This window comes from Rhinolophus sinicus, chromosome 18, assembly GCF_057876585.1.
Source record: "Rhinolophus sinicus isolate RSI-liver-muscle chromosome 18, RSI-T2T, whole genome shotgun sequence".
In the NCBI taxonomy this organism is placed as follows: domain Eukaryota; kingdom Metazoa; phylum Chordata; class Mammalia; order Chiroptera; family Rhinolophidae; genus Rhinolophus; species Rhinolophus sinicus.
The window spans coordinates 38688834-38713025 of record NC_142518.1 but is presented as its reverse complement, the minus strand read 5'-3'; the positions used below and the strand labels follow the sequence as shown (position 1 = coordinate 38713025).

Genomic DNA, 24192 nt, shown 5'->3' with positions numbered 1-24192 from the left:
AATGCAAATTAAGACCACAATAAGATGTTACTGCACACCTATTAGAATAGCTAAAATGAAAAAGTAGTGACACCACCAAATGCTAGAGAGGATGTAGAAAAACTAGATCACTCATACATTGCTGGTGAGAATCTAAAATGGTGTAGGCACTCTGGAAAATAGTTTGGCAGTTTCTCTTCAAGCTAAAAATAGATTTACCATATGGCCCAGCAGGTGCACTCATGGGCATATATTCCAGAGAAATGAAAACGAGTTTTCATGCAGAAATGTGTACACATATGTTCATAGGAGCTTACAGGCATACCATGGAATATTACTCAGCAATATCACAACTTTGGTGAACCTCAAGAAAATTATTCTGAGTGTTAAAAAGCCAATCTCAAAAGGATACATACTGAATGATTCCATTTATGTAAAAATTGCAAAATAACAAATTATAGAGATAGAGAACAGATTTATGGATGCCAGAGGTTAGGGATGGGGAGGGGGCAGAGGGAGTAGACATGGCTATAAATGAGTAGCACGAAGGAGTCTTATGGTGATGATACAGTTCAATACCTTGATTGTCATGGTGTTTACCCAAAGCTACACATGTGATAAAATTGCACAGAGAAACACACACACACAAACACACACACACACACACACACACACATACACACACACACACTAGTTCATGTATAACTGGTGAAATCTGAATAAGCTCTGTGGATTGTACCAATGTCAGTCTCCTGCTTTTGATATTGTACTATAGTTATGTAAGATGTTAACACTGGGGGAGGATGGGTGAAGGAGGCACAGGACCTCCCTATACATTTCTTTGCATCTTCTGTGAATCTGTAATGATTTCAAATTTTTAAAAATGTTTATAACAACCAAGAGTAACGTTTTTTGGATGCTGTATATTTTGTTTTATATGTAGGACATAATTAATTTATTTTGTGTATTAAAATAATTTCTGTGTATTAAAAGTGACTTTGTCTTTTTGTGATTAAATATAGCACAATACGTTTTTTAAATTACAGCCTATGCTGTAAAAAGACGCTAATTCTCTGGTGTAGGGATGTGATAGTGGAAATGGGAGATGCCTGAACACAGCTAAACCCAGAGTATTATAGCCCATTATTAAACTATAATCAGTAAATCTAATAGGGTTATTTGTTTAGGATTTTGTAACAATCAATCCTCAATTGTGGCATGAGTAATAAAAACACATTTATATTTGGATTTTAGAATGTGTTTTATGCTTTCATTTAAATATAGTTGTGTAAGCCTGAGTGACTTCAGAGTCCATTCAGAAAATAGATGGCATTACATCTTAGACTCAAGCAAAGTACCCAACTAAGGCAGAATGCCTGTCTTGAGACTTGAAAAATATGTATTTCACATGTTTCTTATCTCTTAATTGCTCTAGGTTGTTTATTATGTGGAGAGATGGCCTTGTGACATTTCCCTTGAGGAAATTAATTAAACACTTTGATTCAAGAAGCTTCTTTTGGGGCTGTAGGTTGCATTAGAATTTAGAACTCAAGAAGAGACTAAAGAACGTTATCAGTGGACTTTCTCCATTTGTTGAATTGTATCAATAAGACCCTGAAAGCATTTTGGCCCAGAAAATGGTATCGTTTCTAGTTATTTATATCAATTTACTGAAAGGTTTATACCTAGGCTAGTATGTATCTACACACATATCCTGACGAAAAACATGTGGCAATAATATAAAATGAACCTGGTCTGTAACATATATTGATGTTTTTAGAAATAGATGCTATTGAGAAAACATAACATTTTACTGCACTTTAAACTTGGAGAAGAAAAAGCACTTTCTAAGTGTACCTATTGAGGCAATGAGCTATGAAGATGATAATCTACTTCCTCATTGCCTTTGTGGGATGTTGAAAAGATAAATCAGCAGAATGCATAAAATATTTTAAACTTCATGGAAATTGTGTGCATAATACTTTTTTTTCCATGCAGGAAAAGGTTTTAACACTGAATTCTGCCTTCCTGATAATCCTTCACTGACATCTTTTCCTCTACCATTTTCTCTCTGATTCTCCTATCTGCTGATTCCAGAACCACTATCTTTTATCCAAATATCCATATACCCACCTCAGCTTCAAGCCATCAACTCATATGTTCTCTTACCTCTGAACATGCTTTTTGGAGGATGTGTGTATGTGGGACACATTTAGGAAATTGAGATAGACCAAGGGCATCCCAAGGCACCTCTGAGTCCTTGAATGAGGAGATGGTATATGCATATGCTTTACACATTTTGGGGTCAAAAAGATTGTCGCCTTTCATACTCAAGGTTTATTAGGTTTTTGGCTCACATTTCCCTTATTTGTCATTATGTAAGGTGCTACTCCTGGCTAAAAATAGTTCAGTGAATCGTGAGCCTGAAAAAGAGTCTTACCATGTCTCCAAGTGAGAAAGACCTGGAAAAATCAAAAAGCATATCAGTTGGAAATACCAAGGTGGATTGCCCATCAGGCAATCAGGGAGCTTGTAGGCAGTCAGGGAGTTTGTAGGCAGCTAAGGAGTTCCCTTATAGCTCATTTCTCTGTAATAACCAAAGTGAGTTCATTGGCCTGGGCAATCTCCACCTACTCTATACTCACTTCTCTGCATTAAATGTGCTCTTGGTCTTCCACTGATCTCATGTTGGTAGAGCAAATCTTCAGCGGCTCATAAATAATTGAAGCTAAGTAGAATGAGCATTTCCTTTCTCTGCATCAAGGGTAAAAGGCGGAGAAGGAACTTTTAAGAAAAGTAAGAACAGAAATTTGAAGGGGATACCTTAAGTATATAGTCATTCCATATAGTCATGGGCAAGGAGATGGATTTGTTGACTATGAAATCCACACTAACCATCTTAAGCACTTGAAAGTTACACAGATAAAATGAGATGCATTTGCTAGTTTTCATTGTATAACTGCATATTTAGACTTCCCTTCAAAGCCCAAGGCACATGAATGGCAAAGTAGAATAAGAAGGGGTTGGAATTTTTGCATTGGCACAAGTTGTTTTGGTTGTCAGAAGTTATGTAGATAGTTGTAAACCTCTGGGTTTTGTCCAATAAAGCCATAGGTCTTGTTAGTTGGTATGATAGCCTTGCTCTTAGTTGTTTGAAATGTGGGAGAATGGCTTTGTGATATTTACTTTATTTTATTTAACTAGTTTTGAGTTTGCAAGTCAGATCTCTAATAGCTAGTCATTTCCTCCTAGATAATTGGCCTGGAATTAGGATGTACTGTCAGTTGAATAAATTGCCACCAGGTAAATAGTGGTGCCTTAGTTATAGCAGATTATAGCAGTTCTTGAAACTGTGTTTCCCATAGATTTGGTTAATGGAATACAACAGAAGAGAATGTTTTCCATTTGGTCCTTCAAAAATTGCTTCACTGTTTTAATACAAACATTGGGGAGGATTATATTTGAAATGTCTATGTGTTAAATTTAAAAAAGATACAAACACTTGGGTTTACTAATCCTGTTCTAATCACCACTCGTTCTAACACTGGTTCCTCTTCCAGTCTGTAATAGAACATTTCTCTTTACTTACCTTAAATCTTCATACCGACATAATGAGAAGCCCTTCCGATGCTCTAGGTTTTGTTTTCTGGGGGAGGAGTTCAAAAGTCCCAGCACTATGAGCATGTTTATGGGGACAGCAGCCACAAATTCTTCTACAGAGTTAAATTTGATTTTCTTTTTTAAGGAGGGGGCAGCTCACAGTGGCCCATGCAGGGATCAAACCGGCAACCTTGGTGCTACCAGCACCGCGCTTTAACCAACTCAGCCAACTGGCCACCTCCTGGTTTTCTATTTATAGTCTTTGTTTCCTTTCCCAGTGATCCCTGCCCTGTTACTCATGGGAAGGAGAGAGTCTGTGCTTACATGGATTAATCCACAAAAATCAAAAGCATCCTAACCTCTGGTAGTAAAGACCCGCTGGGCTTAGACTATTAGTATGTAAACTATGCTCCAGTATTTGGGGTGAACTCTGATTTCGAATTGAACCTCCAATACCCTGTTGCAAACTATATATATATATATACTCATACTTAACAAGCCTTATGTTAGGGTTAAAAAATATTACCACCATATCCACAGGATAAAAGAAGAAATATGTATTAAATTTCTACTTAGCACTAAGCACTTTATGCATCTCTTGATCATTAAGAGTTGAGTATCATGAGAATTTAAATCTGTTCAATCAGTCTGGAAGGCAATTTAGCAATATGTGTAAGAACATGTTAAATTTTATATAGCCTTTGACCCAGTAATTCCACCTATATTTTTTTTCTTAAAGAAATGGGAAAAAAAGAGTTGAGTGTCATTATATGTGTTTTTAGAGATAAAAATTCTGAGGTTTGTAAGTTAAATTACTTGCCCAAGGACATACAACTAGTAAGTGAGGGAGCTGAGTTTCAAATCCAGGTTTACCTGACTCTAAAATCTATGCTCCTTTTTACTATACTAAATTGGCTTTTGCTTAAATATATGTGCTTGGAAATATAAGAATCTTCATGTGTTTTCTACAGTAGCAGCTGGCTTTTACTAACCAATTGATAGGAACATTTGAGAGTACCCTTTCTCATTATCCTCCCCAAGTGTATTTTTCTCCCATTCAATTTCACTTTATAAACATTCATCAAGTACCTACAATAGGTACATTGTGGCACTCTGGGCACTGTGCCCATTAGATATAACCCAGCTATGACATGTATTTGTGATTTACCAAGAGAGTTTAATGCTGAGGTTGTCCTTTCTGACCTACTCAGTTTCTAAATAATTTATATTCCTGGGCCCAGGTCTATCCCTGCAGTCTTTATTTGGTGGAAGTTTACTTTATGGCAACAGACCTGAGCAATATTAATAGTGTTGCCTATTACCTCTTGGTCTTCCCTTGATGAAGCAAGTGCCAACTTTTAGCATCTTTATCTGCAGTTCCTAGCAAGGAGATGGTGGCTTGGGGAAGTGGCATGACTTGCTCGCAAGGCAAGTTACTGTTGGAGTCCAAACTCCATGCAATTCAGAGTCCATTATGCCCACTGTCTCTCCCAGGTGCCACATTGCTGCCCATAATGCACCATGTATAAATGTTTCTGTAAAAACACACACACAAACTGGATCATTCAGATTTCTTGTGATTTTGCAAACTATTCTCTCTCTCTCTCTCTCTCTCTCTCTCTCTCTCTCTCTCTCTCTCTCTCTCTCTCTCTCTCTCTCTCTCTCCTCAAATCAACCCTCACTTTCCAGGAAAGAGGCAATGTATATGGTATAATGAGTAGAAATGAGTCTAGGCTTTAGAATCAGACAGACTTGGGTTCAAAGTCATCCCCCTTTGTAACTATGTGATCTTGGAGAAGTCAGTTAACCCTCCTGAGATTCAGAGCCTTATCTGTAATATGAGGCTAATAATACTTACCTTGTAGTATTGTTGTATTAGCACTAATGTACACAATATGCCTAGCAGGATGCTTAGCCACAGTGGACGTTTCAGAAAAGGTGTGGATAACATACATGTATCTGTGAGTACATTACTTTTTGTCATATGTATGGAGGGGTCAAAGGGGCAAGAGGGGTTAACTGTGTCTCCATATTTCTCTGTGTATAAATTTTAGTGTGTGTGTGTATTACTGTTAGTGAGTCTGTTTTACTCTGGACTCTCCTCTGGTATGTCTCATGTTCCTTTCCTTAAGCAATCCTGGTTTTTAGGCCATTTCCAGTTAAAGGACAGTTGCCACCCCCTCCCAGAGAACAAGTTTGTCTACTGTTTTTTGTGAGATTCAAGTGTAGCTGTCCCCCATATCTCAGCTGATAATCCTTCTCTTCCCGTTTCAGTCAGTGCTGCCTTCTCCCCAGCAACTTTGGGCTGCACACACTGATTAGAGCACTATCTGAGAGCCAATGAAATGATGGCTGACAGATGGTTGCAGGACCAGTGGGAATCCTATGTGCCACTGGTGGGAAAAATGAGCATCTTTTGTTATCTACAATTTTGTGAGAGTTTGACACCACCCCTACTTTCCCCTCCAATGTAACACGCTCATCCTATTCTTACTTTTTTGTACTCCTCTCCTCTTCCCCTCTTCCAGTCCTGTCAGCTTGAGTTATAATACCACTGATCTCTTACTTCCTGTCCCTGTCTTTCCCGCTCCCTTAGTGCATTTGTACTTTTCTGGTGGCCTCTTCTGAATAGGCTATTAAGAGTTGAGCAGCACAAAATCCAGATGGTAAGTCAGTCTTGCTCTAAGCCCTGGCCAGTGGGTGTTAGAATTTGATTACTGTAGTTCGTAGCCATTTAGGAATTGAGTAGTCTTAATCCCTTAACATTAGCCTAGCTGGAGGGGGGTGGGGTGTAGTCCTACCAGGTGTTTGCCTGCAGGGAGAAGTTGGAAAAGGATGTAAATCTGAACGGTGTTTCAACAGGGACATAAATGGAGGTCCAAAACTATGAGAAGGGTAGCAGTAGGTCTTGTGTTAGAGCATCTGAACAAGCCGTGGGAAGTGGCCCCTGGGAAGGGGAGGCTACAGTAACAGCAGCACTCTCAGCCTTTCCAAGTAAGATCCTTATAGAATGCTATGTGCAGTAGTTACATGGCCAAGTTAATTTTTAAATTATTGCTACTAGAAGCCATCCAGGTCAGAAAAGATTTTCCTTTGGTCCCAGCATGGTATTATCCTCATTTACCATGAGGATGCCTGCCAATGGCACACTTGATTATGCCATAAAGAATTACCAGCAATGATGGCAAAGAATTATATTGCAGGATGACAGAAAAGGGATGTGAAGGAGAAACTAGGCTTTGGCAAACAGACTACTAATTAAAATGATATCAGCACAGAAAACATAAAATTTAGAGATATAGTGAAAAGAGCCTTGTACTAGAAGTTAGGAGGCCAGAACTAGTTTACCACATAGTGACCTTGGGCAAGTCCCTTACTTCATTTCCTTGAGTCACAGTGTTCTTATCTGGAAAAAGCCAATAGTATTACCTACCTTACTATTCCTCAGTGTTGTTTTCAGAGTCAAGGAAGACTCTTCAAGGTCTTTATAGTTGATAAAGTACTGTGTAAACTAAGCAATTATTATTACCTTAATTATTTTAGCATTTAATATTAAAAACAAAAACAAAACTGAACCAAATTGCTGTGATTCACACCACCAATCTCCCCCCAGTCCTGCTTCCTTCTGTCGACTGACATAGAATAGGGTATAACTTGCATAAGACCAGTGATATAAACCTTACTTTTTTCTTTCACTGAGGGAATAACTGGTCTTTCATGTCCTGTAAAACTCCAAGAGAGATTTTAGCTCTGCCATTTATTAACCTAGTAGGGAAGTTACAAGTCTCAGTTCTCCATGTAACATGATTTAACACAGTGCTTCCAACATAGTAAAGACTCACCAGCTGTTAGCAATTATTATTATTATTATTATTATTATTATTATTATTATTACTACTACTACTCCAGGAGGCCTCTCCCTGATACTCTCCTTTTACCAGCTGGAATAGCTTTTCAGCTTTATTACCAGGCCAGTAATTTCTCTGGAACCAAAACCCACCAACACAGTCTCTTCCTTGACAAGCTAGGATCTCCTGCAATCATAGCTCTTCCCTGCCTTTTCCCTCCAAGTTTGGTGGCTGTCAAACTACCATGACTCCTGCCTCCATATGAGGCAATTTTGCTCAACCGAGGACAGTCCACTGCTCAGAGGCAGCAAGGTTATCCACAGCTTTAGAGGTTGAGCAGAAACTCCCTAACCTCACCCACAGGTCAATCCCACCCCTGACCAATCCCACCCCTGACATGCCCTTACCTGAGACTTTGCTTCTGCTCTTACCTACAACTGGTGATGCATAGCAAACAAGTGCGTGCGTGCAAGCGTGCGCGCGCGCGCACACACACACACATACACACACACGCACACACACTAGTGAATTAGTGAATTTTATCTTCCCTAGACCACTGTTGCTGCGAGAAGCCAGCAGAACCAATGGAGCAAGCAGAACCAGTTTCTGTCTACCAACCTCATAATTCTTCTTCTTTTTTTTATTTATTATGGAATAGTGTGTTTTTCCATGATGTCAAGTCATTGTTTTTTCAATCTAGTTGTGGAGGGCGCAGCCACTGGTCCATGCGGGACTCGAACCAGCGACCTTGATGTTATGAGCACCACGCTCCAACCACTGAGCCAACTAGTCGCCCACCGGTGGCTCAGCTCCAAGCTCAAGCTGTTGTTTTCAATCTAGTTGTGGAGGGCACAGTTCACTGGCCCATGTGGGAATCGAACCGGCAACGGCAACCTCACTCGCGCTCTAACAAACCGAGCCATCTGGCCGCCCCAACCGCATGATTCTTGTCAACACCACTTCATAAGGCTGAGAAAAAGTAAAAATGGAATTGTAGCAGCTATATAGATGTCAGAGGGATAGTAGATTGGGGGAGGGGGTTACCACTTTGTGAGGGGTGTAAATGTCTAACTATTACATTGTTTTGTACATCTGAAACTAATACAAAATAAAAAAAATAATTAAAAAAAAAACACAAAACCTCACACATCCCCTCTTTATTACCTAACCACTTCACCCCCAGAGGACTTGTTAGTGAATGTACTCTTAGTTCCTGTCACACCTTCAGATGGCTGTCTACATGGGGCCAGTTTGGCACAAGGCAATCTCCCCAACTCCCCAGTTACATGCAGTTAGGTGATGTGCGTTCATTGCACCCACATTATTAGAGCCATTTGATGCCATGATTGGAAAGAGACAGATATTCTTAAAGATCAAAGCACAGAAAGTATTGGGTCTTCATCACTTTGCTCTTTGAGTGAGTTGTAGCCAAATGAGCTACAGATTTGCATATTTGCAAGGTTCCATTTGGCCTTATGTTGCAAGCATTTAGAAATATCTCTAAAGACTGAAATCCTCAGATTTAGGAGCTCCTATGCATGGTCCAGCATGTTGTTCCAAAGTATCAAAATATGCAAAATATGAGATTATGACATTTCAGGCAACTCTTCAAAGAACTGTGATTTTTTTTCTCCCTGTTTGTGAAGTCATTTGCAGTACATGGTCTCCTTTAGCTAAACTAATGGGGAATCTGCAGACATTATTGGCTCATGGCTCTTACTGCTGAGTTAAATAGTGGCCCCTGGGAGAAAGAAATAAGTGGACTGAAGGGATCCACAAGTTGGACCTGACACCCAAGCTAGATCATGATGACCATCATCCTGTAGATGCTTGGTATTTAGAGGGGACAGACAGTGGAGTCAAACAGACCTGGGTTAAACCTCAGCTCTGCTACTCACTGTGACTTGGAACTAGTCAATTAACCTCTCTAAGCTTCCAATTTTCCACCTCCCTCACAGGACTGTGTTGTGGGCATTAAATGAGATAATGCATGTAAATCCAAGGCAAATGGCAGACATTTGTCAGCCAGAAACAATTCTTTTCCTCTGGAGAGGGATGGTTGAAGAGAAGCTTAGAGAAGAGATTGCTGCCCTGGCTGCTTCTATGAAACATCACCAAAATCAGAACAGGAGCCACTGGTCTCATAGCAGGTGGTTACCATAAAGATGGCATATGGCTTGATGGGATCCAAGGGCAGGAAGCAGTTGGGGTACTGTCCCTGAGAGAAGAAACATCCACAGAATTTTAGAAGAACCTATCCATCTCTGGTAGCTGGTGGTCAGGCGAAAGGGTGGGGGAAAAGGCAGTTGGAAGCAGACATGCTTTGTCATTCTTTGTACGATGGTGGCACTAAATAAGATCATTGCTGTCCTGGCCTCTGTGATCTTAGTTAAGTTGAAGACCAGGGTCCAAAATTCCCTGGCATCTTTCCTTTAAGGACTTTGTGTGACCATAGAACTTCCTTTTCTGGGCAGTAGCAACTGCTGCTGTAACAGTAGAGTTCTACCACTAAGCTTCTACTTACACAATTCCTTTCATTGGATTTCCTTCTTTCAAGATTTTGGTTCTCCCAAGGCTCAAAAACAACCCTCCTTCACCTAGGTGACATCTTTCGTCTTCCCTGCATTTGCACAGCAAAGCCAACCTTCTGCAGAAAGCCTTCCCATAAGTCACTTTTCTTCTCAAACTTCCAAAACTCTGACCCAGCCCATCCTCTTGATCCCACTCTTGGAGTCAAGCCACCTTCCTGCTAGTCTCTTCACATCCCTTTCCATGCTATTCCACTGGAGCCCCCAAAACTATGCACGTGGTCCAGGAGACATTGCCAATACAGAGCAAACTCAATGGCTACGGTTGTAGGGCACCTTCATTCACATTCAGGAAGTCAGTGAGGATTCCACACACTACTGAAATAGAGTGGCCCGAAGCTCAGTCCTGCTTCGGCCACTAATTTGCTGTTTTACTTGGGTAAGTGTAGCCCCCCTTGGGCCCTTATTTTCCTCATCTCTGCCAGGGAGGGAGAGAGAAAATTACTTCTTGATAAAGTCAAGAGTAGCTCTGAAAGTTAAAAGGCAGTTTTGTGGCAAGAGCATAGATATTGAACAACATAGACCAGAGCTCATATCCCTTCCCTGAGCCAAGTTACTAGTGGTCCCTCATAGCAGTAAAATGGCTTGTTCAAGGATTCACAATTCAATGCAGCAAAGCTATCATTCAAACCTGTGTGAAGGTCTAGGAAGACTCAGCTGAGCTCTTCCCTCTTTCTGGTGGCTGCTCTGCCAGGGCAATTCCCGAGAGCCAGGTTACTGCTTTCTGCACATTGTCAGCCTGGGTCAAAATTGCTCACCTCCTCCTCAACTCCCAAGAAATTAGTGATCCTTAACCTTCCTACCAAACTCCAATAATAAAAATAATAAAAAATAAATAAATAAAATTTAAAAAGGAAAGGGAGAGGGAGCAGAGAGATTTGAGAAGACATATGTTTTTAGGCTTTATGGTCCCATTGGACTAGTTTTAAAGTCACCAGCCCTTTATATTTATCTTATCAATGTACTTACACCAATGCAAAATGGCATGTATATACAGAGAGTCACTGCAGTATTGTTTGTGATAGAATAAGATTTTAAAATACTGTTCATCAATAATGGACTTTTTAAATAAATCACATTATATCCGTACCATGGAATGCTATGTAACTGTAAAAAGAAATAAGGCAGCTCAGTATGTACCAATATTGAAAGGGCTCCATGATACATTAAGTGTAAGAAAGCAAGAAAAAAAATTGTGCATAGAATATTATGTTTTACACGAAGAAGAAAAAAACACATGTATATATGTTTGTGCGTGTGTATAAAATACCTTTGAATGATATGTAAGAAACTATTTAACATTTTTGCCTTTTCAGAAAAGACTCAGCGTCATTCTTAACTTTCTTTTACAATATTTCGCTAATAGAGAGCAGGGACATGGATAATCCTCTATAGTTCTTCCTTATCACAGGAAGCCGTGGGAGAGATTGCAGCTGCAATCCTTGCAGACTTAAGATCTGGCTTCTCAGTGCTCAAGTGACTAACAGGTCTTGGTTTGCCCTTGACTGTTTTGGTTTTAGCACAAAAATTCCTGGGAAAATTGGGACATTTGTGTCACCCTATTCCTCGTCCTTCTGCTGTAGCACTTAGCCAGCCAGGCTTGCTAGTGCCAGGGAGGGAAGCTTCCAGTAGCGAGATGAATGAAGTTGTGACACAAGCCCCTGACTCCACAATCCACAAGGGACTCACACTTATAAAGTGGCAGGCACATGCTCTGTGAGATAGCCTCATCTAACAGGCAAGGAAATTGAGGCTCAGAGAGGTTAAGTGATTTGCCCAAGGTCACACAGCTAGTAAGTGCTGGAGCCAGTCTGTCTGACTCCTGCCACGTCAACAGGACCCTGGGGAATATAAAGCTTTCAGTGAAGCAGCAGGCTTGGCCTTTCTTAAAGCCTAAAGCACCCAGAGTTACATTTTAACTAAATCAAACATTGTTGCTCTGAATCAACTTTGGCAGGCCTGTGTTAGGAAATGGCTTTCTTTTCATCACCTTCACCCCCAAAGCAAAAAGAATAGATGTTCCAGGTTTTTGAACTGAAGGAGCCATAGGCAGCAAGCTGCTTTTCCCAGTTGTGCTCATAGTGGGAGTCTGGTTCTCATTTGAGGAGTGATAAACTGCCCATCTCCAACTTGATTCAGCCTCCCTCCCAAGAACAGCATGAGAAAGTAACAGGTAGTGGTGCGTGTCTTGATGCTCACCTACTTTTTGATTGGGTGGGGGTAGAATTCAGTTTGGCTATGTAATAAGGGTTCCTTTTGCTAGAAAAGGTTAAAAGCCTCCCTCAAAGCCTCATCCATCAAAACCCCACTGAGCCACAGAAAATCAGATATAGCAGATAATAGAAGCTTTGGAGATATGGGGGTAGCATAGGAAAAGGTCACGGCAGCAGCTGTACTTGCCCTTTCCCAGCTAAGCAGCAGGCAGGTGTTAATTATATATAGGAAACTGGGCTGCTTTACAGACCCTGTTGAGATATTTTATAGAAGATATTTTATAAATATGGAGCAAGGGAAGTGCTTACCCTCACTGTTGGCGACTAATTTATACATGCTGAGTTGTAGAGCAGCAGGAAGAGAGATCACCTGTGCCAGGGTACAGGAGTTTCAGGAAATAATGGATTTGGGGAGTGGCTTATCAGAGGACTCAAAAGGAAACTGACACAGAGCTTTTCAAAGTTCTAGCTTTCTCTGCAAGGATTGCCACAGTTTAGGCAAAGACATTTTGCCTGTACTTGGGACCTGAATTACTTATGGCTTGATAAGTCCTGCATTCTTGGATTTGAATGAAGCCAAATGACATCTGCGGTGATCGAGTTCAGCATCACATTTAGTCGCACTACAAAACAGCTAGGCTTGAGAGTTTAAAAGTAGAGACTGCAGTGCTATTTGGGTTTTAATGTCAGATAGAATCGGCAGGAAGGACTAGGAGGCCTGCCTGCAGTATGTTAGTTTAAGAAGCAGCAGGTGGGTCACATGGCATTTCAATATGTACAAGGAACCTATGACTCTTCCAAACTTCTTCCTATCTGCAGCACGACAAATACTGCCATAGGAATGTGGCAGCTTGGAACAAGATGAGTGCCGGTATGCCCCCATTTTATGAAGTAGCTGTGTGCTTGTACAGGTGGTCACCAAGAAAAATTTCCCATATTGAATCCTGTTCCTCACTGCCTTTCACAATAACATTAGAGATGTGATTTCCTGACAAATATTTTAGCCCCAAGATGCAGCAAAATCTCAAAAATGCAAAACAAACATTGACGATCTTCTTTGAGAGGAAAAATTTCAAATGTCTTGATAATGTTTTAGGAATAAATATATATGGGCAAGCCACTTAAAGAAACTGAGGTTCAGGGTGTCTTTCATGGAGCAGAATTGAGTCAGATGCCTTTCAAAGGGCCTCTGAGAGGATTCAATAACAAAAGTAAAAGCACTTTATCAATTGCAAAGTGCTGTATACATGTGAATTCTTGTTACTCTTCTAGTCAATCTTAGTCACTTTCAGAAAACAAAAAAAGACGTCCTCTCACGCATTACAGATTACCATTTAACAGTTTTAGTACTGAGTTCAGGTACACCCCCCCACCACCCTCTTTTTGAAAGTTCATTTTATGTCACTTTGCTTTTATGAAACATCTACATTAGTGCCTGTTTTAGCTTACCAAAAGAAATTTGAAAAGGACTTTTGCTTTTACAAAAAAAAAAAAAAAGCGAAAATAAGAATTCATTGTTTGTTTTGCAGCAGCCGTTATAGAGGCAGCGCACACCCTGAGCAGCAGGAGTGGCCCAGCCAGGCTCCTTCCCTGAGAACTACCCTCAGCATCTCAGCATCAAGCCCCATAGTTTTGAACTGTGCCTGTGAACATCTCTGCTTTATCTCGATTTATTTTGTGCGTCTGTTAGCAAGATGTGTCCTAAGGTATCAGAAAAGCCTAAGAGAGCTTGTAAGGGAGGTATACTTAGTATAAAACTGGACGTAATTGTTATTTGAGGTTTTATGTGTTATTTGGTATAATTTGGTAGGTTCTTTTTTAGGTCTGGGAATGCTCAAAAATTTTTCCATGCAAATTAATGGTGATTGCTTCTTTGCTTTACACCATTTCAGCTTACCAAAGGTTTCATAGGAACACTCTGCTTTTGGATAGCAGGGGGATAGATCTGTTCACAGAACACCGTATAATTCTTAGCAATTTATCGTCTTGTCTTTCAGGATGAAGTTTGGGGGGGGTACACATTCTGTGGTGTACATACTAATTAATCAGGCACTTCCAGTTTTTTTGTCATGGGTAGAGTAGTGAAAAGAGCACAGAGCCCACCAGCATTATATAATTGTGAATCCTTGAGCAAAGCAACAAAAGACACCCAAGCCTCAGATCTACCGTCTGGAAATTAGAGGTAACACTCCACATGCTTGTGGCGAGGGGGCAATGGGATGATGTTATCTGCCGGAGGCTAAGAACTGGGAAGCACTGCGTAAATCCTCTTACGGATTAAGCAAGGGCTCTCCCGCCACTGCCTCCCTTTGCAGGATGTGTTTATTTGTTTCTTCCAATTTTCAGCTTACATCCTTATTAAGTTTAGTGGCCCCGAGCAGGTAAAGGGTCATTTGCATGCACATATTTTATTGACTTGAGGTAACGCATTGATTGAGTGACTTTTAGCTTCTGCTTGTTCAAACTGGTTTCCAGGGACTGCTTATTGGATTTTTAAATAAACAATGGTTTATTTAGAAACAGTGATTGGGTTAATAAGTTCCTCCCAAAGTGAGATAGAGTTTAAAAGGAAAAAAGCTACAGGAACTTTACCTTCTCCAAACCCAGGTTTGGATATTTGTAGAAGTTCCGAGTGGATGATATAGAGCCTCTGTTTAGAACTTAAGAAACTCTCATATGGCCTTCTAACCTTTCCCCCTACTATACATAAATCACATCAACATTTACCTGCTGCCAACTTAGTAATATATACCTCACATGTATAGGTACCTCACACACAAACTTTGAACTCATGCACTGCAACCTCCTCTGATGCTAGGAATACCCACCACTTACTTACTTTATCCTCTAGAGAAAGTGACAGTTGATATAATCAGAAATTGCAAACTGTTTGCCTGTGGGCCAACTTTGGCCAGAACACGTGTTTTCTTTGGCCCTCACAAGTTTTTGTTTGTTTGTTTGTTTTAGTTTAATTAGTTGCTAATATTTTGATATTATAAAACTTCACAAAATTTTAGCCTGGATTGCCAGTTTGTCTTTTAAAATGGAATGAGCTGGTAACACTGGTCAGCGTTCAATCATAACAATCGTCTAGAACTTGGCAGCAACTAGGCTTGAGCTCTCCAGTTCCCTTACTAGGTCTTGTTTACTCTTCTGTTATTAACCAGCATTGAGCATTGAGTAAACCTCCCTGCACTTCAAGCTAGTGCATTCAAAGTGACCAGTTTATTATCATGGGGCAGAGAAGAGATAATTGTGATTTGGCTGGTGTATCCAATGACAGGGTGTATGAGTGGATAACCACTGCCTTGGTGGAACCCCTCATTTGAACTACAAGGTAGACATTTAGGGCAATGAACATGAAGGTCCAAGGCTCTTTCAAATGGTTCTCTGAGCTCACATAACTTTGTGTTTGTCTACATGAATTATTGTTCCCTCCCCCTCCACTCCCACTTACCCATACTTTTGAGACAGGGAATGTGCCTACAATTTACTTACCTACCCCAAAGGGCCTAGCAAAAGGTGGAGTCATAGTAGGAGCTCAGAAAATATGAATGAGGCACTCTATCCAATGATAGATGCATCACAAAATCTTTCTTTCCTTTTCTTGACTGTGACAAATGCTGAGTTCATGGAATGAGAACTGAAGGTTTTGATGATTTGCTGTGTCCTCAGATTAATAGATTAATTAATCGTTTTTGCTATGTCCTTGCGTGAATAACAGGATGTCATTAATTATCAGGGAAGAACAAGGGAAGAAAAGAGAACATTTCTTAAGTACCAGACAAGGGAATTAAAGAACGATCATTACTAAGGGTTGATGGAAGGAAGTAGCTGGGGAAAAGAGGCTGAATTCTACTTATTTCAGTGTTTCAAATCACCAGTGTCTGGGAATCTTCTTAAGGAACCAGGAGGCCCAGGTTTCTGGGAATCTTCTGGAGGAACAAAACCTTTTCCTTGTTTTCTCATTGCCACTTCACTCCATCCTCCTACCCCTGAAAGGAACAGGAAAAGAAGAGAGCTGGATATGGCAGCAGGAGTAAGAGAAAGCAGTTGAAGTTGAAGTCGGCTTTAAACTGAAAATGGAGAGAAGGAGAAAACATCCAGCCAATAACTGTTAAATTAGCTATTACAGGGGATGTCATCTATGACAGCATAAGAACAGTAAGAGAAGCATTTAGTAATCAACAGAGTAGAATAACTTTGGAAAGGGGCAGTAATAGTGGGTGTGGCTTCAGTTGTACAAGTTGGAGCAGTTAAAATGTTGAACTTAAGTCATTAGCAGAAAGGGATAAATACGACTAAGTATTGTGAAGACTTAGTACAGAAGAATATATTGCATCAAGGTGAGAAGGTTAGGACAGAGAAAACCAAATATCGTCATTAATAGTGTATACCATAGGCCACCTGACCAGAGAAAGGAAAGAGTGATGTAATCACACTGTTTAGACAAGACTTGTTTTCTCATTGATTACTCAGTTTCAACAATTTAAATGTAATTTCTCACTCTTCCTGTTACCTTCCCCTTTCCCACAAGATCTTATTGTTCTCCTTTTCTTGACTCCTTGGCACCATTATTTTATAAGCATCTCAAGGGTGGTACAATACTTGAAACTCCCGTAAGTTATCAAGAGGACTCAGGTAAACATGGATAGCTCATAAACTGACTTTTCAATTGACATACAGAGGTTATGTCCATTAGTATTATCTTATTGGTTAGAGAATTGTACATAGAGTGTAATAGATGCATGTATATTTGGGAGAACAGGAGTAGCAAAGAATTGTTTAGATCAGGGTCTCAAACCCAAATGCCTGCTGGAGTCAGGACCCCATCTGAAGGGAGCAGCTGCTACTCCATTCCAGCAGATTGTTGCCATGTGAGAATATAAGTCCAGCGTTACCAGAGGTTCTGATTATTTTAAAGAAACAGGAAACTTTGATTTTAATATAAAATCTTCTGCCTTTTAAATAATATCAACTAATTAAAAACTTTGAAAAACACTAAATGGGCCAAACAAAATACTTCCTCAACCACCCAATGATGAATTCTAATTTAGATGATAGATGGAATTCATGATAGAACCTTGATTTGGTGACTTAAACTAAGTCTGGCTCTTTGTCCATTCAGTATGGGTTTGGTTCCAGCTCGGTGGGTGTGAGTACTTTTCTCAAATCGTTAGAATCAGCCTGTTCAACAAGTAACTGAAAAAAATCAGTGGTCAGACCATGAGATATGTAAAGAAAGTAATCAGAAGGCAGTTCCTTTTCGGTTCTCTTTTTGCTCTCTCATCAGACCATGAATCTCTTGAAGGCCATGGTAAAGACTTTGGTTCTAAAAATGTTGGGAAGCTATTGGGGACTTGTAAGCATGGAAGGGATGTGATCTAACTTAATATTCTAAAAAGAAACACTCTAAAATAGCCAACAAAAAGGCCCTGTCTAGATCTACAACCTGGAAACTTCCAAAAAAATCTGTCGTTACTTAACGCAGCCCCTTCCCCTACCATATGTTCTTTCCTAGGCATGTTGTTCTTATACTTATGTGTTAATGTCCCTCTTCCTCACCCCCTACCACCAATGCAGATGTTCTCCGTGGTTTTTACACCATGTATCCTAAGAAACTTACAGCCTGTATCATCTTGAATGGTTTATCCAAGAGTATCCAATGCCTTTTCTGATTGAACTAACTTCCTTGAGTTCTTTCCTGTCCCTCAGGCCATTTCTCAGATATATGACAGAGATAGAGCCTTCCAGATATCTGATCTTCTGAACTGAAAGCACAAGTGATATGGTCTTGCAAATTGATCTAATTAATCCAACTGCTATGCTTCTATCTTTCAGAAAATACTGAAGGAAGGACCTCTGCTGAAGAGCTGTAACTCCTTCCAGAGATGGAAGCTTAGATATTTTCTGGTTCGAGGACAAAGGCTCTGCTTTGCACACCATCCTGCAGTAAGAGAATACTATATTCAATTGGGTTAGTGGGTGGGTGCCAGAAAATGTTCTGTGAATAAATGGGCTCATATGTAAAGACCTGTTGACAAATGTTAAGGCAAAAGTTGAAACCTTCTATTCTTCCTTTAAGTTGTTCTTTTGGGCCAAATGGGGATGCTTTTCTCTCCCTTTCCTTTTCTATTTCCCTTCTCTTTCATAGATTCCTTAATTAGCTTCTACACCCAAAACCAACTACATAATTTGTGGAGCCCAGTACAAAATAAAAATGTGGGGCCCCCTTATTTAAAAAGCAAGGAGAAATGCCAGTAAAGATACTAAAATATAAAGCAGTGATTTGTCAGGGCACCTTTTATTTATTATTAAATGTCATTCTAAGTAAAAAAAATAAAATAAAATATTAAAATATTAGCAATTTTACCATCCATTGGTCTATTGTACAATGCTCATTTTACAAGCAAATATAAAAGCATTTAACTCATATGAAGAGTCACCAAAATTATATAATTTGTATTTAGTCGCTCATATACATATATATGTATACGTATATATATATATATGTATATATATGTACATATATATATGTATTGTTCTCACCAGTACACAAAACTGCACAAAACTAAGTCAACTGTTTTTATTTCACATCTTGATACTTACACATTCTATCAATACTGTCTGACTGAAAGGAAAAGGAACTATGGGTTTCTCTACCTTTCCTTTTCCTTTGATGTTATCATTTTCAGCATAAACGATTGGTTAGTACAGGGAAGTAACATGAGTAAAAAAGAATACAATAGGGTTCATTGGTTGTTCATGTTTCTTAGAAAACCATTGCTGTGTTTGAAGCAACTTCCGGTTCCAACAGAAAGTGTGGCATCTCAGGGCTGTCAGCTCCCTTATTACTCAGTCATAAATGTAACATTCATACCTTCTTATTTTCTTTGAATCTTGCTGAACTCCCACATATCATGGTCCACTGGAATTCTATGCTCATGGGCATCATGAATGCAAATCGAGTGACAAGACATGAGGTGGGCAGACATATTGTGCATATCTCCTGTGCTCATTTTCATGACCTATTGTCCCACTGGATTTCACTTATAAAACACAAGTTCAATGATAAACTTATAAAGAATTTCAATATTGCAACAGCAAAGCATTAAACCAATTGTGGAGCCCTTTTGAACATGGGGCCCTGTATGACTGCACATGTTGCATACCAGTGGAGCGAGTCCTGTCTGTATCCATAGTACTGGTTTCCTGATGCTGGCTGGGTGTTACCTGCCATGTTTCCCCGAAAATAAGAGCTAACCGGAAAATAAGCCCTAGCATGATTTTTCAGGATAACATCCCCTGAACATAAGCCCTAATGCATTTTTTGGAGCAAAAATTAATATAAGACCCGGCCTTATTTTCAGGGAAACACAGTACTATAGCCTGTGTATACCGAGACACAGGCCTTAAACTAGATGGGACTAACAACAAAGTCAAAGGCTGCTGGTCGATGAAACAGGAGCCAATAACTCCTCTCTGCTCCAGTAGGCCCCTAGCTAGGCCACATCCCATTATCTTCTCCAGCATAAACCTTTAGCTTTGAATAATTCTGAATTACCCAAGCCTTCCTATTAATCCACATAAAACTTTTAGGAAGAGTTGTATTTAGGTTTAGTTTGGCTTGGTTTGTTTTCTCATTGCCACCTCACTCCAGCCTCCTACCCCTGAAAGGAACATGAAAAGAAGAGAGCTGGATATGGCAGCAGGAGTAAGAGAAAGCAGTTGAAGTTGAAGTCGGCTTTAAACTGAAAATGGAGAGAAGGAGAAAACATCCAGCCAATAACTGTTATATGAGTTATTACAGGGGATGTCATCTATGACAGCATAAGAACAGTAGGAGAAGCATTTAGTAATTAACAGAGTAGAATAACTTTGGAAAGGGGCAGTAATAGTGGGTGTGGCTTCAGTTGTACAAGTTGGAGCAGTTAAAATGTTGAACTTAAGTCATTAGCAGAAAGGGATAAATACGACTAAGTATCATGAAGACTTAGTACAGAAGAATATATTGCATCAAGGTGAGAAGGTTAGGACAGAGAAAACCAAATATCGTCATTAATAGTGTATACCATAGGCCACCTGACCAGAGAAAGGAAAGAGTGATGTAATCACACTGTTTAGACAAGACTTGTTTTGTCATCGATGACTCAGTTTCAACAATTTAAATGTAATTTCTCACTCTCCCTGGTATATCAACAAAAATCATGATGTGAAATAAATCCCAGCGCTCAAGCCAAAACAATGATTGCATCATGACCATCAAAAATGCTTATTAGTGTTTATGTATATGTAAGTGTTTACTTTTTAAGTGTCTCTTTGTCTAATTAACCAGATGGTTCCTTTTCCCTCTCTCTCATATCTTTGCAGTTTGCACGCTTTGAAACAATTGATCTGTCTCAGGTCGCCTTGGCAGAAACTAGCTGTAGAAATCTTTCCCACAGTTTTTGTGTAAGTAAGATTGGGAATGACTGAATGGGCAGGGGTGGGAGCTAGCTGGGAAGCGAGGGGAGGTGGTGGTTGCCACACCCACTTGTTGCCGCTTAAGAGTTCAGGTTTCCCAAGTCTCCTTTGATCTCAAAGTGTGCTTGGAAATCCACTGAAGGTAGCATTACAAATGAGTGCTGAAGATTATTCATGTAAACAGTTTTACCAGCCCACTGATAGGTGGAAAAAGTGATGGCCCTGTTCCCTATTACCAGACAGTTATAAAGCTGAGCTGATTGGGGGTTAGGGGTAGTGACTATTACAAAAATCAATCCTCCTGATGAAGGTGATATAGAAGAGTATCACTGGGAGGCTTTCAAGAGACTCCAAATGTGTTGTAGAAATATCAGGATAATGGAGCTACATGACATTCTCTCTGATGAAGCAGATAAGAACCTACATCCAAAGTGAAAGTTACCCTATGCTGAGATTGCTGATGAGAGTACCTCAAAGAAAGCAGAGGATTTTCTAGGGAAGTATTCAAGGGTTTGACATTGCTGAAATTTCTTAAGACTTTGGTCGTTCAAGTGAATTCAGGCTAGAAAGCTCACTGAAAAATAGCAAGCCCATTGACCCAGGAATTCTCCTAGCCACCTCCTCCAAGAACTGTCTTCTCCCAGCCTCAGTGGGGGGTTATGGAGACTGGGGTTCCTCTTCAGGTGAGTGGAGGGTTATACCTATCAGACTAAAGAGCTGTAAGCCCAATACATTGCTTCTGTGGCTGGTCCACATTCTATTCTCCTTTGAAAGAAGGGCAGCTGAATAGAAGAGGGAGACCCTACTCTCATTTCACTCTGATTACGTCACACTGACCCAAGGTAAAGCTGAGGATTCTGTTGATCCATTTCCCAAAAGCTTAACCTTTGGGTGATGAGTGTACAGGCTAATGTTTTTGGTCTCTACTCTGCAAAGAAATCCCAAGGGCTAGGTTGTCCCTTAGCCTAATTAAAACCCAGAATCATCCCCAAGAATCAGCCCCATACAAGAATGGGTTTGGACCAAAGGACTGGCTGTTGTCACAATTCCCACTATCCTATTCCCATCTATCACAGAATCATGCTGTGCTACACGTGAAAGAAGAAAAAAACTGCTTGTTAATTTGGTGAATTCTAGTTCCAAGATTTGGGGGGAGGGGGTGCCGATAGAAACAGCAAGTAGGGCCACTGAAGCAATGACTGATACTATAGCTATCCATGCTCCCTCCTGCCCTCTGGGGAAAGATCAAGTCCTGACCATGGTCTACCTCTGCTAGATCCTCAATATAGCTTTTTTTTCATTTTTCCTGCCTGGGTTCTTGTGAGCAGGATTAAGAGAAAAAACAGTACAATTCATTTCAGGTTGTCCCTGACCATAAGAAAGAAACAAACCAGACTTTTAGGTTTCTCATTCCATTCTCACTCTTCCCTCAAACAGAAAGAGGCACACCCTGATGAAGCACATACCCTTTTACAATTTTCAAGTAGACAGAGCAGCAGTAAGTGAGTAGGATTTTCAGGCAACCTCACTTGAGTAATAGATGAATGCATGGCTTAGTGTTTGAAAACGTGCTCCAGAGCCAAAGAGTCTGGATTTCAATTCTGGCTTAGCTTTTTATCTGCTAGGTGGCCCTGGGCAAGTCGTTTAACTCCTTATGCCTTGGTTTTCCTGACTACAAAGTGGGGGAAATGCTTATATCATGGGGTTGTAATGAATATTGAAATAAATAATATAATAAAGTACAATAGAACAGTGACTGGAACATAGTAAATGCCATTAAAGCGTTATTTATTACTATCATCATTATTATTATTTTGGGTGGGTACCTAAGGAGCTGAGCTGCAAATCGCTCTGGGAACTTCTGCCTTGTTTTTAAATAGTGGCTTGGGTTATGCTTGGTAGACTTGCCTATGTCCTTGGAGAATTTACATGCTTTGTATGGGGGCAAATTTGTGGAGTGGGGATCAGTTGATAATGCGACTTTTTGTTTAGGTGATCACACCACAACGAAAAATTACCCTGGCTGCACCCAACCGGAAAGACATGGAAGAATGGATTAATGTCATAAAAACCGTTCAGCAGGGAGAAATTCGTAAGGTAAAAGAAATAGTAGAGAATCCACACAATTCTCAGGGGTAAACACATAATTGACTGCATTAGTTAAGCCACTTTTCAAACAGGGAAATAGTAAGATGGAAGCAGAAACCATCTGGTTAGGAATTATAGATATTATTAGGAAATTTATTTAAAACTATTCGTAAATAGGACTAATTCACTTAGACTCAGACCTTGGTACGTATGTGGTTTAGATACCTCTGTATACATCCATCTGACATGTAGATGTCACTATATACCCAATGGATGAGACACTCAAGATGTATGTGAGCAGCTCATTTAGAGGTTGTTATGGTAGGAAAGCTGTAATCAGCAGTCTTGATTTGGGTCTGCTGAGTGACTACAGCAACAGCTAAAGAAACTGAGGCTCACAAAAGAAAAGGAACCAGATCAAGATGAAACAACTACTTGGTAGCAAAGCCAGGACTTGGACCCAGGCTGTGTGACTCCAAAGCCTATGTCCTTAACCACAATTCTGCCTCTCTGTTCATTGTCCACCACAGAAGAAATATAGGGGGGAGAGCAAGGAGCAGGCCTCCTCAGAGCTTAGCAGGGTTCTTTTTCTCCTTAGCAATCAATACCAAACCCCTGGCCACTACTCCCCACCACAAATGTGGCCACCATTCAAACTCTGGGTTATGCCCTCAGCCCACTATTCTGCAGACCTACCACAGTTAGAAGTTATGTAAGTTTCAAGAGGGGAGGAATTTGTGTCATTCATTTACTTAGAGCAATGTCTGGCACATAACAGAGCCTCAACAAACATTTTTTTAAATGAATAAATGAATCTGAGGATAATCTTAAAGCCAAAGACAAAGGGAATGATACGTGGTTCATCCTAAAGCAAAGTTGTGCTCTGAAGGTCTTAGAGATAAAGGGGAACATGAATCTACCCTTAGAAAAAACCTGATGTCTTAAACAACTACGAAAAGGTAGAGGATTGTTATAGGCATTTGGGATGAAGCAGTGTAGACTGAAGCTTGATGAACAATGGGTTTTAGAAGTAAAAACAATGCCATGGAGAAAAACCATCTACCCTCACTTCCCTAGAACTTCTCAGGCTTTCGATCACTTGGTTTCATAACTACAAATTCTGCTCCTCATGATTATGAGTACATGACAGGTTGACCGAACTGAGGCCTAGGTACCTCTCCACATATCATCAAGGCCTCTCCCAGGCCCACATTGTGTATGCTTAGAGCAATTCTTTGCTTATAATCTGATGATGGTCTTTGCATGACTTAGCACTCAGCATTTCACTCCTTTGTTATTTTTTTCTTCCTTTCCTCTTGGAAAGCATATCCTGTGCCTCTTGCCCACCTGCAATGAGGCCTCTATGGCACAGCATTACAGGTAGCCACAAAAAGTTGTGATTTCCATGCTCCT

General features: G+C 40.2%; 1 protein-coding gene across 1 annotated transcript in view; it reads left to right on the top strand.

Annotated features, from left to right (window-relative positions):
• The window catches only part of DGKK (diacylglycerol kinase kappa), a 137800-nt gene that overhangs the window by 35032 nt on the left and 78576 nt on the right, over positions 1 to 24192 (top strand). Inside the window, exons 2-4 of the mRNA XM_019718795.3 lie at positions 18070 to 18180; positions 20599 to 20679; positions 22684 to 22788. Coding sequence (XP_019574354.2) covers positions 18070 to 18180; positions 20599 to 20679; positions 22684 to 22788 — 297 coding nt within the window. The remainder of the gene's footprint in view (positions 1 to 18069; positions 18181 to 20598; positions 20680 to 22683; positions 22789 to 24192) is intronic.